Here is a 16,183-nt window from a genome sequence, read left to right as displayed (position 1 = left end):
AAAAGCCACAGTGGCTGACTAAAGCCAAGAGTAAGCAGAAAAAGGGGCACTGGTTTTCTCCCTCTGAGCTAGTGCCAACCCTGCACATCCCAGGCATGATTTCAGAAAAGCCTAAAAGACCAGCAGGCACCAACCTCATGCCTATGGACCTGCTGTACTTACTCATTCAGGACAGGGACAATATAGATCTGAACACTGTCACTTCAGATCCTCAACAGAAAGGATATATGTGACCTGCTGTGAGCATGACAGCTGCAAGTCACAACTCAGGTAATAAGCCTTCAACATAACCATGAAGCATAGCTAACTCTCCCCAATGTTTGTGCCCCTCTTCTTGACTATCAGCAGAATTTTACACATAATGCAAAGCAAAAGCAGCAGTTTTGTACCACACAAGTGATCTCGCACTCATTTCAGACTGAGTCCAGCAAAACACTTCTCCTGGTACACTGCTTTAAAAATGTTTGTGACCTAGTGAAGGCAACTACTTGTACTGAAGTTTGAGGCAGCAGGAGAGTGTTTTGCTTTCTCATTCCCTGCACAGAACACCCACCAAAGTCATTAGATGATACAAGTGAAGGGCTAATTGCAGTGCTTCAGTTTACAGCAATCCCCTGTGAGATGCAGTGCGTGCCTCTAAAAGTGTTGTTCCTTGCACTGAAGTATTTACCACGGTACTCACCCATCAAGTGGGAAATAATGCAACTATGGAGGCAATAATGCAACTAGTGTAGGTGGTAACCAGCCAATTCTTCTTACACCTACAGCAGATTTTGTTCCAGAAGATCTTATTAATGCTATTATGGGAATTATGAAATTGTTATAATGGGAACTGCTAGACAATATTGTGTACTTGAAAACTTAAAATAGCAATGACTGCCCTAAATTTTCACTTCATCTGCTTTTCCTCTTCAATTCAGCCTGCTGGCTCTCTGTGGGCTCTCTAGTTTAATGGCTGTTCATCCCTTCATGTTAACAGAAAAACACAAACTACTGGATGTGGGAGAGTATGTGTGTGCCAGCAAGACGATTAGTCTGAATAAATGCAACAGCAGAGTTGCATGAGAAATGCCACAGTCAGTGGTAAGCACAAACTACAGCTTTGGGTGTAAAATACTGTAATTACAAGGGATGGAGAAAGCTCCACTGTTTTTATCCCCACAGAAATCAATAGTGGTGCAGACTTGTGCTCTTTGCTGGAGCAGGGGCAGTCTGATGAAAAAGCTTATTGATTTATCCAGCTGATGCTACTGAAGTGAATAATAGACTGGAAGAGAAAGGGCTTGTAAATGAGACTCATTCAATCCAGCATTTTCCAGGATATCTTTTACACGCAGCTATATAGAGATATATATTTACAAGTGAGTTTTTGTCAGAGCAACAGACTAGAGACTCCTGGCAGAGCGTCTGCCTACTAATTCTTTGACCTCAACTACACCCATGGTGTCAACCTTCAGGCTCTCACTAAAGACTGGCAGCAAGGAGGCAGCACCAGGGCACCTAGAAACAGGATTTGGCTATGGTGCAGGTAAGCAGCTGGCCAGCAGATCTCCCAGAGGGCTGTGGCCACAGAGAAAAGGTGGCTGAAGCTTCCTCCACATCACATGTGCCATGCCAGACCCAGTGGCATGAAGCCACTGGAAAAGACTGTTGTGAATCTACAGGTGCCCAGGCTAAGAGAATTGTCAGTTCCAGGCCAGACCCCCAAAGCCTCCAATAATGTGGAAAGAGGCATGTTGTTATAGGAATTAAAGGAATGCTGTGCATCTTCCTGGCTCAGCAGGCAGATTTTCTAAGAATTTAAATCCACACAAGCAAAAATGTAAGTGTTCAGATTGATTTTGCATAAACTGAGAAAGATAAATAAATAAAAAGAGAGGGAAGGGGAGAGAGAAAGAGAGAGCAGCAGGCACACTGCCACAAAGTACAGCAAATCAATCTTCTCAGCAGTGATGGATCAGGGAGCAGGACTGGAAGTTTTACAGGTATATGAAACCCTGAGAGTATAAAGACACCATTAAAACACTGCCATTAAATTCCAGCACTGAAGGATTATCACAGCCCCTGGAGCTAAGCAGGTCATTATGTGACTGCATATTTTTCATTACCATTTTTTATATACATATATATGAAGCAGAATAGGATTCACAACAGTTTCACCCTCTCTCCTGCTGAAGACCTCTGCTTTATACTCAGCATCCACTTTCACAAATAAAATGCAATATACCATCAACAGATAAATGAGATCCCTACAGGGCTTTTATTCTGCTGTACTATTATATCTACTTTTCCACAAGATTTCTGCTTAAATGGCTCTCTTTATGCACATACACAAAGATGACATACACCTGTCTAAATATAATCTGATAGTGAAGAGCTCTTCTGTGTGGGGAAATGCATCTTTTCCTCCTAATTTGCCATAATGACTTATTAACACTGCTGGAACTAGGGCTGCATTAGCTTCCCTACAATAAAAGTCACCAAGGTATTGTACAGTAACATGTAGCTGGATTTTTTTCCTTATCCTTAGAAATGAAAAGGAGAGGAGTTCTGAATGTTACCTTTCCAATTTCACCAAAAAAACAAGTGTTTTGAGGGATTACAGCTTTACAGACCACTGACATTGACTAATAGCTTTTAACATGATGGAAATGCTTGTGTGAGCCTCATCGAGGGAGATGTTTGTAAATCTGGGAAACCTCAAAGTAAATGGTCATGCTGTGCCACAGGGCAGCTCAGAGATCACTACCAACATAGCAGATATCCTATATAGCCCTTGTTCAAAGAGCAGACCAATTCATTAGCTGGTAGTGTCACTTTCTGTCATCATGAATATTTCAGTCAAAAGTAACCTGCCTCAGAAAATAAGAACTCTGTACTCCTTTTTTTATGATAGAACTCAAAGCATTTTATGATCTGCACACAGAGGTGCTGGATGGGTACAGCCACAGCTCTTTGGACAACAGAGAGCTGAGGCTTGACAGAGAAGTACTGCAGAGAGATGGGATGAAGGAATAGGAAAGAGCTGTATGTGAGGATTCTGGCTCACTATTGAAATGTGAAAGGGAGTTTTGATGCACCAGCAGAGCAGAGAAGACCTCATTTTTGAGAAGGGACGAAGTGCAGAGCTGAGTAATTGTTCATCAGTGTATGTCAGAATTACACTTAGAAACCTGCTTTTCTTTGCTTCTCTCTCTATTAGTCAGAAAGGCAGGATCTCTGCTTGAATAGGCACAGGTGGAATAGACTTCAGTGCTAAAGCTGATCTTCGTGAGGCTGCAGCATGCTGGCAACCAGACAGGAAGTTTGCATCAGCACTGCATTGATGCAGTGTACCTCTTTCTACCACAGACCACCCGAAATTGAAAAAGGAGCGTAACTATTATAAATAGAAACACATGCACTCACCATTCCTGACAGTAAGAAACCAGAGGCTGATCTGCTTGGCCAAGTTTCCTCTTTTGGCTTTGCTCTAAATGCTCTATTTTTCCATTTGCAGTGCTGTAAGAGTCACTGCCAAGCTTCTCTGGACAGATGCTGAGCCAATATAGAGAGGAGGGCAGTTTGGTGGAGAGGGAAGGCAATAGAAGGCTCTGTTATGACTCTTTCTAATTCTTCACTGCTCCATATTCCAGGCAAGAGGAGTGGGATGTCCAGACTGTTTGAGAACTGGCCCCTAACTCATTTCTCCTACAATGGTTTGTGAGTTTAGGTCATTGATGCTGATCTGCAGTTATTTCATGGTTTGCCATGTACCTCCCAGATCCTGGAGAGAGCACTTACCCTGCATGCAGAGCCCATCCGTGCAGTTCTTGGACTGCAGCACCAGCCCCTCGCAGTCCTTGCCCCCATTCTTGGGAGCTGGGGCCGTGCACTCTCTGCGGCGCCAGTGGGTGCACTCCGTGCCACACGTGGACCACTTGCTCCAGGATGTCCACTTGCCATCCACTGAGACAAGGAGAGGACACAACTTGTTAGGGGACACAACAGTGAGACCAAGGCAGAACAATGCACATATCAGCACAAGCCAGTCTGCAACTTCCAGCCCTTCCTGGCAAGGCAGAAGTATCATCAGCCTGCTCTTCTTCTTCTGGCCTGCAAATGTACATTCACCCCCACATCTCCTTTCTCTCTGCCCCAGCCCCATGTCTGGTCTTTCTTCCCCTTTATATAAACTTCTAACCAGTTTATCTGTGCTCAAAGTGTACAAGCAACAAGTCAGGAATCTGTGATTTAATTTTGTGGCAAGGGGGTGGCATTTTTAACACAGAGGTTAGACTTTTCCAGAAATTCTTCTTTAATAGGAAGATATTTAATGTTAAATATTCTCTATTAAAAGAAATCTCTAGAGGCACCAATTTATTTCACATGAGCAGAACCAGGAATGTGCTTAGCACCTTTCAAAATCCTGTAAATTATTTTCAAAAGCACTAAAATGAACAGCTGAAGAATAATATATAAAATTGTTCCAGTGAGAGAGCTGGATTACCAAACTTCACAAGCTGAAGATGGCCTTACTGCCATTGATTTGAGTGGGTCAGTAGTAGGAGAGCACTGGACAGTAGGACAGATGGCAGAATTTTATCACAAGAAGTCAGCAACTACATTTCATGTCCTGAAACAATTTTGTATTTTTCAGAAGCTTACATTTAAATAACTTCCAAAAGTATGGATGCACATCTCTTTCCACCAATAAAAATGCCTTTGTATTTGACAATTGTATATGTCAGGTAAACATCTGCCTCAAATTTAATATCCACATCCCAGATGCTTTACTTGCTGAGACAGCTGGACTGAACAGACATTGCAAATATATTTACATCACAGTTGCTTTCCATATTCAAATCCCAATTATTTTCCAGAGCTTTCAACCTTTATCTCCTACATTTTGAAGCACTGAATACTCCCCAAATCTCCTGAATTGTAAGAGCTGAGACCCCAGTGCAAGCAGTGTGCAAAAGAAGGGCTGGAACCTGTGCTGCTTGATATGATTTGCTCACTATTTTATCTGGTTATGTACTACATTAGAATATTAATTCCCTGAGATGCTGGATTTATTAATAATGAAAAGGAAGCTGTTGCAAGTGCTCTGAAATGACTGATGACAGACAAAGTATTTGTGTGTGCTGTTCATACTGAACCTGGACACAGAGTGGTGCAAGCTATTTTCTGGACGCTCTGGCCCTCGCAGAAGGCGCCGCCGTTGAGCGGGGCAGGGTTGGTGCAGGTCCTCGTGCGCTTCTGGAAGCCTCTCCCACAGCGGCTGTTGCACACAGACCACTCTGTCCAGGTGGACCAGCCTCCATTCACTGCAAAGCAGGAGAAAAAGAGCATGGTGGCACAAACAGCCCAGCCTGGGCAGCCCCAGGGAGCTTCTGGCTCTGTGTCATGAGGCCTCAAACAGTGGCCACAAGACGTGGCACGAGAAACAGCACTGAGCAGCACAAACCCACATCTCCAGCACACCAAGTGCATGCCAGGAGTCACTGTACAAGCTGAAGAAATGCTGATGCTGAATGAAAAACACCACTTGACGACTACTAGGGTTGGCAGGTGACCTGCCTTATCCTGAAAACCAACCTGACCCGGCCTTAAGCACCTGGTGGAGTGTGTATGACCAAAATCCCTGCAGGTTCAGAGAGCTCAGGCAGCCAGAAGCCCGTGCTCTGAAAGGTGCACTGTTTTTCAGATGGAGATAACCTGTGCTCCCACTCATGCTCAGATGCATCCATCACCTTTGCATGCTGAGAGACTCCCATGCTTTGATTAGATATCGAGAATTTTCTTTTCCTTTCTTTCAAGAAGATGACTTCAGGATGCCAGGACTTCACTCACCCCTCTGTGGACATAGCTGGTGCATACACAAATGTCTCAGCACCTCCCTAAGCTGTTCAGAACGAGCTAATGCTAACTGCATTTCTTTCTGTTGGAATTTGGGAAGATATCTATCTCTGGGAAGTTATTTATACTGACTCCCCTTTTCATCCATCACAGTTTCTGGGATAGATGGAGGAATGGAGAAGGACTTGTGCTCTTCTACATAATATTGTGATTGTCAGGTATGGGTAATAACACATTAACTGCTCGGATTCCCTAAACCCAAATGTTTGTGATATGGCACAACCCTTAAGCAGCTCTGGCAGCAAAACCCATAAAAATGCCTGCTCCCTACACATGTCTCTTGAATACACTTTTGAAAAAATTCTTTATATGTGTGAGGAAGGGTTATAGTATGCCTACATCTTTATGTTTCTGCATTCATCTCAGTTACAAAACATGGTCCATCCCTCAATACCAAAAGCACTGCTAATCAACTCAATTCAGTCAGTTTTCTATAAAAACTGAAGTAAAAAGCCCTCATTGTAACTTCAGAGAAGCAACTGCTTACAATTAAATCTAACTGCTACCCTGAATATGAAATGAATATTAGGGATAATCATAGGGATTTTTTCCTACTTGTCTATCCTATAATTAAGCTGATTGTAAGAAACACCAGTTCAGTCAGCTGGCACATAATCAGAGCAGGTTTTGTTCTGGTGGATGCCCCCACCTGGAATGCATTTCGGGAAGTAACTCTGCAGGGGCAAAGGCTTGGACTGGTGAGGCAGAGCTGCAGCACAACACAGGCTGGAAGAGACCCTGGGAGGGAATCCCATCCTTTCCCAGCCAAAGCATGGCCTGCCTCAGTCACATCAGGACTGTGGATGCTGACACAGAATAATGCTATCCCATGCTTTATATTCCCTTGATGTTTAGTTTTAAACTGGGCTGTGTGCCTATGAACTGCAGTCCCAGAATGGTGTCAGGGTATGTTTTGGAAGTAGGCACCAAAAATTAAGCTTATTTAAAGAGCTATAAGAAGATGGTGGATTCTAATTAGCTCTGACACTCTTACCAGTCACTGGAAGCACAAACTCTCTACCAGTTTCACTCTTATTTTGGAAAAGGGTCACTAAGAACACAAACTGTGTTGGTAATAAGCCATGTCTTGGACACTCCTGCTGGAGGATGTGCCCTGGTGGCTCCTTGCTGTTTGCAGCCAGTGTGTGTTACAGCAAGGGGAACAGCCCCCTTCTCTCCAAGGAGGCTATTTGTGCAGGGGGATCTTCCTTCTTTAACACCATTGCCTGTCACCAATAAGACAAGTCATCAGGCTCCTGGGGGATTTCAGAGTGCCCCGACTGCAGTCCCCGTGTGTGGCTGCAAGTCACCAGGCAGCACAGGCAGCCCAGCCTGGGCACTGACTGCAGCCAGAGCCGCACAAGGGCGTTGTGCACCCCCCTCCTGCCCCACCTCCTGCTCTGAGTGTGTGTCCATCCACCTGCAACAGTACAAGGCATCACCTACCATAGACTATCACAGTGGCTGTGGTGCTTTTCCTTTTGGCCACGATGTTTTTTGCAACACAGGTGTAGTTGGCGGTGTCAGAAAGCCGGGCTTGCTTGATGATCAGGTTGTGATCAATGGTGATGTAAAAGTTTCTGTCTTCCACAGGATCAATCACCTCTTCATTCTTCAGCCACTCCACCTTGGGGTTTCAAAGGGTCAGAGGGGAGGCAGTGAGTGAGCAACAAGTCACACCAATATGGACAGACACTGTATCTGTGATTGCGTTGCTCATCCCAGAAAACACTACGAGCCAAGGCACACGACAAAGGACTCACCTGATGAACATCACCAACTGAAACAAAACATCGGGGCAGAAAAGCAGGAGAACACACTTCATGCCTACCCTTTCCTTCCAGCCCACTTTCATCCCACCCACTCAACAGCTGTCTTGCCTTGCCTTGAAAACATCAACACATTTTCAAAGGCTGCCAGGTACTGTACAGGGAAAAGCTGGTCTGTGCTTTCAGAGTCAGAAAGAAGGCAAAAAGAAAGGTTGATATCTTAGGAACATAACTGCAAACAGAAAATTCTCCTACAACACCAGAAACCCTAAATCAGCTGTTTAAACACCCACTGTTTTCCTATCATGCCTAACTAGGCAGTTAGTAATGCAGTAAGCTTGTAGGTACCTGACCTGGGTCTAAAACCATGAGACTCTATACTGGAGTGGGTAGCACTAACAAATCATAAACCCCAATATTTTTAAGTGCATTTGCACTCACATGCACATTGTCTGGCTTCAATGAGAATGAAACAAAATAGTCAGTTACCAAGGAAATAGGAAATCACAAGGCCATCAGTGCTCATTTTTCCTCTTTATTTGTGTAAGCTATATATTACTTTAATAAAGCATGATTTCCTTGGTTGCACAGAAAAATATTTTTAATATGAGGTTTTTAATCTAGACAATATTCTCTTTATTGCCTTCCTTAGAAAACACCCTGCTATATCCCAGCTGACTGCTGTGAGCCACTCTAATATAATTTGGCTGCAAATCTAGTAGCTCGTTTTCATTTGAATGGAGTGTGCTGAAGGACAGGACTGGGGCCCTGGATGGATCAAAGCTGGACCTTCACGTCACTGGATCCCTTCAGCCTGTGCCCAGGATGTAATTAAAGGAAGAAAAACATAACCACCATCAACCCACTGGACTCATGAGGTGCTAGCTGCCAAGTCCTTCTCTCACAAGCCCCACTTTTTTAAAGACATTTGAGGAACTATCCAAGCATTGACATACCCCAAAAACCACCTGAGACAGTTGTACAGACTGCTCCAAACCATGGTGAGAAAAAACAACGATTCCTCCTGGTGTTCAACACAGAGGGCTCAATTCACCCCCAGACAAAGCCAGTCAATGCTGCAAGAGCAGTGCTGGCAGGTGTGGGCTTGGATTACAGCTGCCCACCACCCACTCCCCACTTTTAGCCCTGCCTTAAGCAGCTCCAGCTCCAGCTCCCCTACTCCAGTTTGGGTGGATGCGCTTCAGGTATGAGCTGCTTCCAGAGATTTACACCTTTAGTGATTGTAGAGCCATTGCTGCAAGGAAGGCTTGATTTAAACCCCTCTTTCACAGCACATCACTGTGGGATGTGGCAGCCTCACAGCTGTCGATACTGCGGAGCTGGAAGACAGTGGTGCAACAAGGGCTCTGAAAATAGATACGTGTGTCTGCAAGGAACAGGGGAGGAAGAAAAAGACATAAAATTTTGGAGGCTGTATTTCTGTCACTATCACAATCATGTTTCACTGTGGAAGATACAAGCCCTTAGTCAATAATCTGTTTTTCCTTGACAGAATTACTAAACTTGTTTTTTCCGCCTTTCTTGAATCCTAATAGGTTTCAGGTGTAATCAAGACAGACAGATTCCTGCTCAGTCAATGGCAATATTTAGCTCCTTGCTCACCTGCAGGCCAAGTCTGCATGAGTTCTAGACTGCAAAACAAGCCAGGAGCTCATCTCCATCAGTGGTATGCTGCCATTTAACTAATGACTCTCACACAAAACCCAGGTATTTCTTTGGTTTTAATGTCACTGTTTATTTCTGGGATGGTTATGCCAGGGCTGTAAAAGATGTTACACACACTGCCAGAGCTGTGTACATCCCACTTTCAAATCTGCCTGTACTTTTCCTCTGCTTTGCATACTGAGGACACCAGGACACCACTAAGGACAGGACTACATTCTACATGGTCTAAGGCTCAGTTTAAAATATTTCTGGTATGACCATCCAAGAATATACTCTAGCAGCCTTTGGTACCCTCAAGTTTCCATGCCCAAGCACATGGTTCTTTTTTCCACTACTCTGCAACATTTTCTCTCTCTGCAAAAACACCCATACATATTCAATCTGGGTCTCAAATGAGTAGAGAAAATTAAAGCTGTAAGCACTGAATTCCCTATCATCCCTGCAAAACCACCAAAGATAATATGAAAAGAGAAGTTGCCAATATAAAAAAAATCCCAAAACAAAGCAGCTCTGTATAATTCAGTATATTGCCTCTGGCTCTACACCAAATCTCTTAGGAAAAAGATCCTTTTTCACCTAATGTCTCACAGAATTTACTAACAGTAAAAGTTTGAAGAACAACAGGATGTCTTTTTTTTCTGCCAGTACATCAGTACTGCATGTGCAAATCTAAATGCCATCTCTTTTACAAGGTATCTCTTAAATATATCTAATTCAGTCTTCTGGCATCCAGGTTTTTATGGTGTCTTTTAATGTTGCAAACTCTAATGTCAAATCTGAAGGAAGGAATTGATGTATGATTTGACAAGCAGTGGGAGTCTCCTTTCACACATATTTTAGCCATCAGTAGAGCAACACAAAAAAACCCAACACCCCTCTAGTGCTTGTATTTTCTCCCTCAGTCCTTGTAGAAATTGGGACTAATTAAGCAAACTACAATATGTGAGACTGTTGTTGGTACTTATTTTCAATTATTGTTGGACCTATTTTTTATGGTGCAGGTGACTGCAGTGCTCAGCACCTCCAAACCTCAGGTTATTTTTTTTTTTTTCCTACTTACATTCTGTCACGTAAGTAGGAAGAGATCAGGTGTCAAATACAGAAGAGAAGCAAGCAGAATGAGACAGTTTGATTTATGAGTGACAAGTATGCAAACTGTTATCACAGAAGTTAAAAGCAACGATCCCTTTTGATGCCATGTCATTCCCCAAGGTGCAGCCCCCTTGCTGAAAGAGGCTGTTAATCCAGTCAGTACAGAAACTTATCCTGAATTTAATTCTGCAGCCTGAATAATAGTTACAGGCAGCTAAGGCACTGGACACTTGTGTGCCAGAGATCTGCACACCTGCAGGCAAGTGGACAGAGGACCAGCAGGATATAAATGGACTCTTCAAAGTGCACAAAAGCCTGACTTCAAGGTCATACCAAATCACACCTTCATGCCTCAATTTTTCATCTCTCTTGAGATGTTCTAGAGTAGATGTTTGCTTTTGCCTAAATATTAAGGATGTATATTTACTAGCTATAATCAGAACAATTCCTGAACATGCACCTAGCTCTATGTATTCAATTAAATCAGGCACATCCCTCCAGCTGTTATTGATAAATGTACTGATGGTCATGCATATATGCAGAAAAAGCATGGGATCAGTTTTTTCCTTATCACAACAGCAATCATTTAATTGGCAAAAATTATGCCATGAAAGATGAGGTAAGTGTACCCTCTGGGGGATGAGAGCTATGGAAAATTACAATTACAACAACATATATGGGGTTTTTTTTCATATACTAAACCCCTGGAACAAAGTAGACACAAAAGCCTTTCTTTTCTTGCTAGTTTTCTACACAAGATATTTTTGTTATATGTTTGCAAACTGACAAGCAAGAGAAAGCCGCTCAGTTGAGGTGTGAGAGTGGTGAATGAAAGCTTGACCAACAGAATCTGCAGATGCTGAGAAGGTGGAGTACACTGTAGCCAGCAACCTCTTGGCCAGAGCTCCTCAGCACTCTGGATGCAACTTGCAGTTCCATGAGGCACAGTGATCCTGCCAGCTGCACTGGAGCTGCACATCCAGGGCTGCTAATGGGCTGGCAAGTGAGCCTGCAGGAGACTGAGCTGTCCCTGTGGCCAGCGGGGGAAGGCACGATCCAAGGTGTCCCTAATTTAGAACAACACACCTTGTAGTGTCTTTTCTGTCATCCTGCTCCCTGGTGAGAGACAGATGTGTTGTCTCTAATCATTCACTGATTGGTATCGGGAGATACATTAACATAATTGGCACATTTGTTCTAATTAACAGAAGGAACCTGCCACATGCCACCCAACATGAAAAGCAAGACCATCGGCAAGAGCAGAAAACTGCAATAACACCTCAGCTCTACCTGGGAGCTGTGGCCAGCTGTGTGCTGCCACAGGGTGTTTACAGCAGCAGCACACACAGACAGTAAGACTTGCAAAGCCAGGCCAGGCTTCTGTGCAGACTAAATGAACACAGGGAACATAAATCACACAAGCGATTACACATGCAGGAAAACCTATTACAGAAGCTAATTGCTGATACAAATTTAGCCATACCAAGTTACCAGCATTCCTAGGCACTCAAATCTCTTGGCACACTTGCATATGCGTGACTGTTTTAGAAACTGGTAGAGCAAAAACACATCTGCTCTGAAAGAAACTCAAGGATGGAAAAAGAATATGATCTCATCTAGATGCTGCCCTCTTGATCATAAGAGATGTTCCCTACACATCTGGCAATCTCAAGAGCTAAGTCAGCAGGGTCTGAGTTCTGGATCCCCATTGCTCATTGCTTTCTCTCCACCAACATGCCCTAGGGTCACCTTCAGAGCAAGAAGCACCTGCTGCAAACAGCAAGTCTTTTACCCTCCAGACACAGGCAAAGCCCGCCAGTGCCATGTTCCACAAGAAACAAGATGCAAACATCCGGGAGCAGCGAGAGACTTGCCTTGATGAAAGGCAATTTGTAATTTTGGAAGGAGAGAACATTGCACTATGCCTTCCCCATGCCTGGTTGACACAGCAGGATTGCTTTCCATCTGGTTCCCCATGCACTCTGGATTGTGGCTGGTGTTCTCTGCAGCTGTGCCAGCCGGTACCAGTGGCACGGCTCACCTTGCAGCAGTCCCTGCTGAGCTGGCATCACCTCCAACAGCCACAGGGAAATCTCAGCTCCCTGGCTTCACCTGGATTGTAACACACACACACACACACACACACACATTCCAGTAATAAGGTATTTGTGAAACAAACTAACTGACTAACTACCAATTTGGACACAGTACAAGATGTCTGAGTGAGACTGAGAAAATTCTAGCAGTTTTCATATGAGCCAGCAGCAATTTTAGGTACCGTGAGACTTGAGTGACTCTTTGAAGAATGTTATTTGATTTTGGATCTGGTTTCATCCCAGCAACTATCTGCTGAAGAGGATGCTGTCCTTTATGTAATATTTACTGGAAAGATATTTCATACACATTTAAGATTGAAAATAAAAGGAAAAAGAAGTGATCTCCAAAGCAACTGAAATTACAGCTCTGAGAAACTGCAAAACATACTGAGAATGAGACAGCAAATGCAAACCACCATGGTGTTTTGTTCAGTTGTTCTTATTGTGCTTCTGCTGCAAATAAGGAGAATTGTTGTTCCTGCTGTGGAAACACTTCCGTAATTACACATATATCCAGCTTTCTGCTTGCAGGGTGTATGTACAGATGCTGGATGTCTCCAGCCCCATTACAGCTTTGCTTTATGCAAAACTGGGAAGTTAAGCCTCAGAATAAACTTCTGAGGTGGAATGGTAGCAGCAGATGGAGAACTTTGTTCCTCAGAGTCTCAAATTCAAAACCAGATCATGGCAATATGAAAACCACAGCACCTGCTATGTGGCCATCAGAAGCGGCTGGGCTTCTTTTCCCACCTGAAGGAGGAGCTTGAACTGGAGGCCTATAGCCTACATGTTGACTGGCACTTTTGGCACCATGAGGGCATATGGACAGATAGGTTGTGTTAGCTAAACCATAATCCCAGAGCTGTCTGCCACAGCTGTAGAGAAGAGGATAAGCTAGCAGGGTTCATGTCAGAGCTCTTGCAGAAAATCTCCCATTGTAATATTTCATGGAGGAACTAGAAGTCTGACTGCTCTCCCATCCCACAGATCATCCCTGCCTGAACTGAATCACACAGCAACTGGATTCACTTTGGAGCATGCTCTGCCCTCACTTACACTGGCATCAGTGGAACTGGACTAAAAAGTTCAGGGGTGTGTTCCATGGAAAAGTCAGGCCTCCAAAAGAGCAGTTCTGCAAGAAGACCTATGCCCCTTGGCATGAGTTTCTGCACTGTGGAAATGAACTGGTAGGAAATATAAAAACAAGGCTATCTAATAATCTAGTAGTCAGGGTATTTCCCAAGAAAGCACAAATTCAAATGCAAACCTGTCCTTCAAGCAGGAGGTTGCAACCTATGTCGCACACTTTGCAAGAGTGACTTGACCACCCACCAGTAGGTTGGGGGGTAAAATGAATGCTAAGAGAGACAGAAATGTAGGGGACCAGGTGTTGACAATTGCAGGGTGCTTCATCCTGTACATTTGGAAGACAGGCCTGCATGGCCAGACCTTACCCAAAGGCTCTCCAAAGCAAAGGATGAACAGCCCTCATTCATTCTGGGCTGTGCTCCTTCTTTACACAAACCTGCTCCCCTTCTCTTCCTCTCCCTGACACCCAAAGGCCGTTCTGCTGCATGTCACAAGGCACTGCAAAGGACAGTGCCACTTTACAGCAATTAGCATTTGTGGCCACAAACTCTTCTACTTGTCTCTCCTGGAGCTCATTTTCCTGCTGTGAATATAAAACACTGTCTCAGTAACACACCTGCATGGAAATGCACACACATGAACTCCCAATTAAGGGATAACGGCTGCAAAACATAAGAGGCTCTCAGGAAACAACACAAACAGCAGTCATATTAATAATCAATTAGATGGAACTGCCTATTTGTAGAAGTCCCTGGTTTCCACCAGCCTTTGCCTGGGCAAGAGCAGCTGAGTAAAGTTTGTGCCACAGTCATCTTGACTCAGCAAGACACTCTCTTCTGCCTCTTGACTCAGTGATCCTTTCCCCCTTGCTCTAGTTCCTAATTAAAGCCATGAATGTGGATAAATATCACATACAGTTTTATACCCAACTGGGTCACCAAACTGTACACTGCACCCTGTTCTGCAATTAAATTACTGTGTGAAACACCTCAATTAAAATTAAAGAAGCAATTACCTCCCTGTTAAAGGCTCCACAAATCATACATTTCAATGCAAAAGTTCATCTGGCAGCTTATGGCATATTAACCAATCTTACATCTCATTTGTGTTTTGATCTATAACCTACCCAAATGAGCTAATTTGATGTGACTCAGTGTCTCTAACTATATTTTACCATGTGCAACACAATGCTGGTGTCTTTCAAAGAACAAGTTAAATGAGCTAAGGGGTTAATTGCTAACAACTCAGCCATTACTGTTGGAGCGTCACAGAATGGGATCCTTCCTGCCTTCTCAGGTTAGGTTTACAAAATCACACACAGAGAGCAGAGTGGAACTGAAATGGATGTTTCTGTTCATGCTGGGGTGCTGCTCCTGGCTGATTTCCACTGAGCACGAGGCTGGCAGGTCAGACTGCTGATCTCCACCTCACCCTACTTCTCCCCGCTGGGGGAAAGCAGAATGCAGAGAAGCATAGAGCTAGGGCAGGGTGCTGTTTGTTTCTATGTCCATTCATCTTTTCCCTCTTTTTGTCACAGGAGGACCATGTGAGCTTGCCCCTTCCCCCCTCAGCTATGTGCAGAAACCTCAGTGTAGCAGCACCTGTGCTGGTCCTTCTGCTGCTTGCCTGGGCCATGCACTGGAACAGCCCAAACATTTACCTGGGTGGTTCAGAACCTGTAGCTTTGTTCAGCTTGATATTGGCTATAAACCTGGGAGTGGGGAGGGATGCCAGGGTGCAGCTGACACCCATGCTGGTTGGGGCTAGTGGGCAGGGGTGTATGACGGCAGAGAAGCTGATATTTCTGTTATCTCTGTTTATATCTCTGTTTTTCCAGAGACCATGGAAATCCTTGGTTCCTTACATTGTCCCAAGTGAACAAGGAGATGTACTTTCATTTGACCTCAGGCCCTGAGACTGGTGTATTTTAACACATCTGTTTGTATTTGGATTTTGACTTTTTCTTTTCTTTTTTCATAGTGCCCATAACCTGAGCCTGCTTTAATGCTTGTCATGTACTAGTGGAACTGAGGGACTGGTAAGTGTTGCTTTAAAAGCTTTGCCTGCCCATCTCTGTCTTTGTCCTTCTTGCCCTCTGGAGAAGCTGTATGTTGCTGTGTGCTTCAGCTTTTCAGTACTCCTAAGATCTGCTCTAGCATTGATCCATAAGAGCTTGACACAGTTAATTGCAATTAAATATGCTGGGAACGATAAGCCTGAATTCCCCAGATACTGAAAAGAGGACAGAATTTATCCCTGAGCATGCTTGTTCTCACCACTTTGAATACCAGGAAAAAAAGAAAAACAAACTGAACACCCAACAGTGAATGAAGGGGGAGAATGGAATCAAAGAGAAAAAGCAAGCAAAAGATATTGGGACTCTGGACTCCAGCACTGCACACATTACACTGAAGGTGCATTTTGTACAGTCTCAGAGTGTAAGCTTCTCTTCGTCTGTTTTGGTGTTAAATACAGTGGCTCCTTCAGAAACCAGTAAGTAAGAAAAAAATCCTAAACAAAACACAGTTTCCAGAGTGTGAAGAATCTAAA

General features: G+C 43.9%; 1 protein-coding gene across 1 annotated transcript in view; it reads right to left on the bottom strand.

Annotated features, from left to right (window-relative positions):
• The window catches only part of UNC5C (unc-5 netrin receptor C), a 244,952-nt gene that overhangs the window by 39,061 nt on the left and 189,708 nt on the right, over positions 1–16,183 (bottom strand). Inside the window, exons 5-7 of the mRNA XM_054291801.1 lie at positions 7,348–7,528; positions 5,142–5,309; positions 3,784–3,948 (exon numbers count right to left, since the gene is read on the bottom strand). Of these exons, the coding sequence (XP_054147776.1) occupies positions 3,784–3,948; positions 5,142–5,309; positions 7,348–7,528 (514 nt within the window). The remainder of the gene's footprint in view (positions 1–3,783; positions 3,949–5,141; positions 5,310–7,347; positions 7,529–16,183) is intronic.

Source organism: Melozone crissalis, unplaced genomic scaffold, assembly GCF_028551555.1.
Source record: "Melozone crissalis strain CALT ecotype California unplaced genomic scaffold, PUWL_Pcris_2 ptg000006l_1, whole genome shotgun sequence".
In the NCBI taxonomy this organism is placed as follows: domain Eukaryota; kingdom Metazoa; phylum Chordata; class Aves; order Passeriformes; family Passerellidae; genus Melozone; species Melozone crissalis.
The sequence above is the reverse complement of the archived record's forward strand: the minus strand, read 5'-3'. Positions and strand labels throughout refer to the sequence as shown.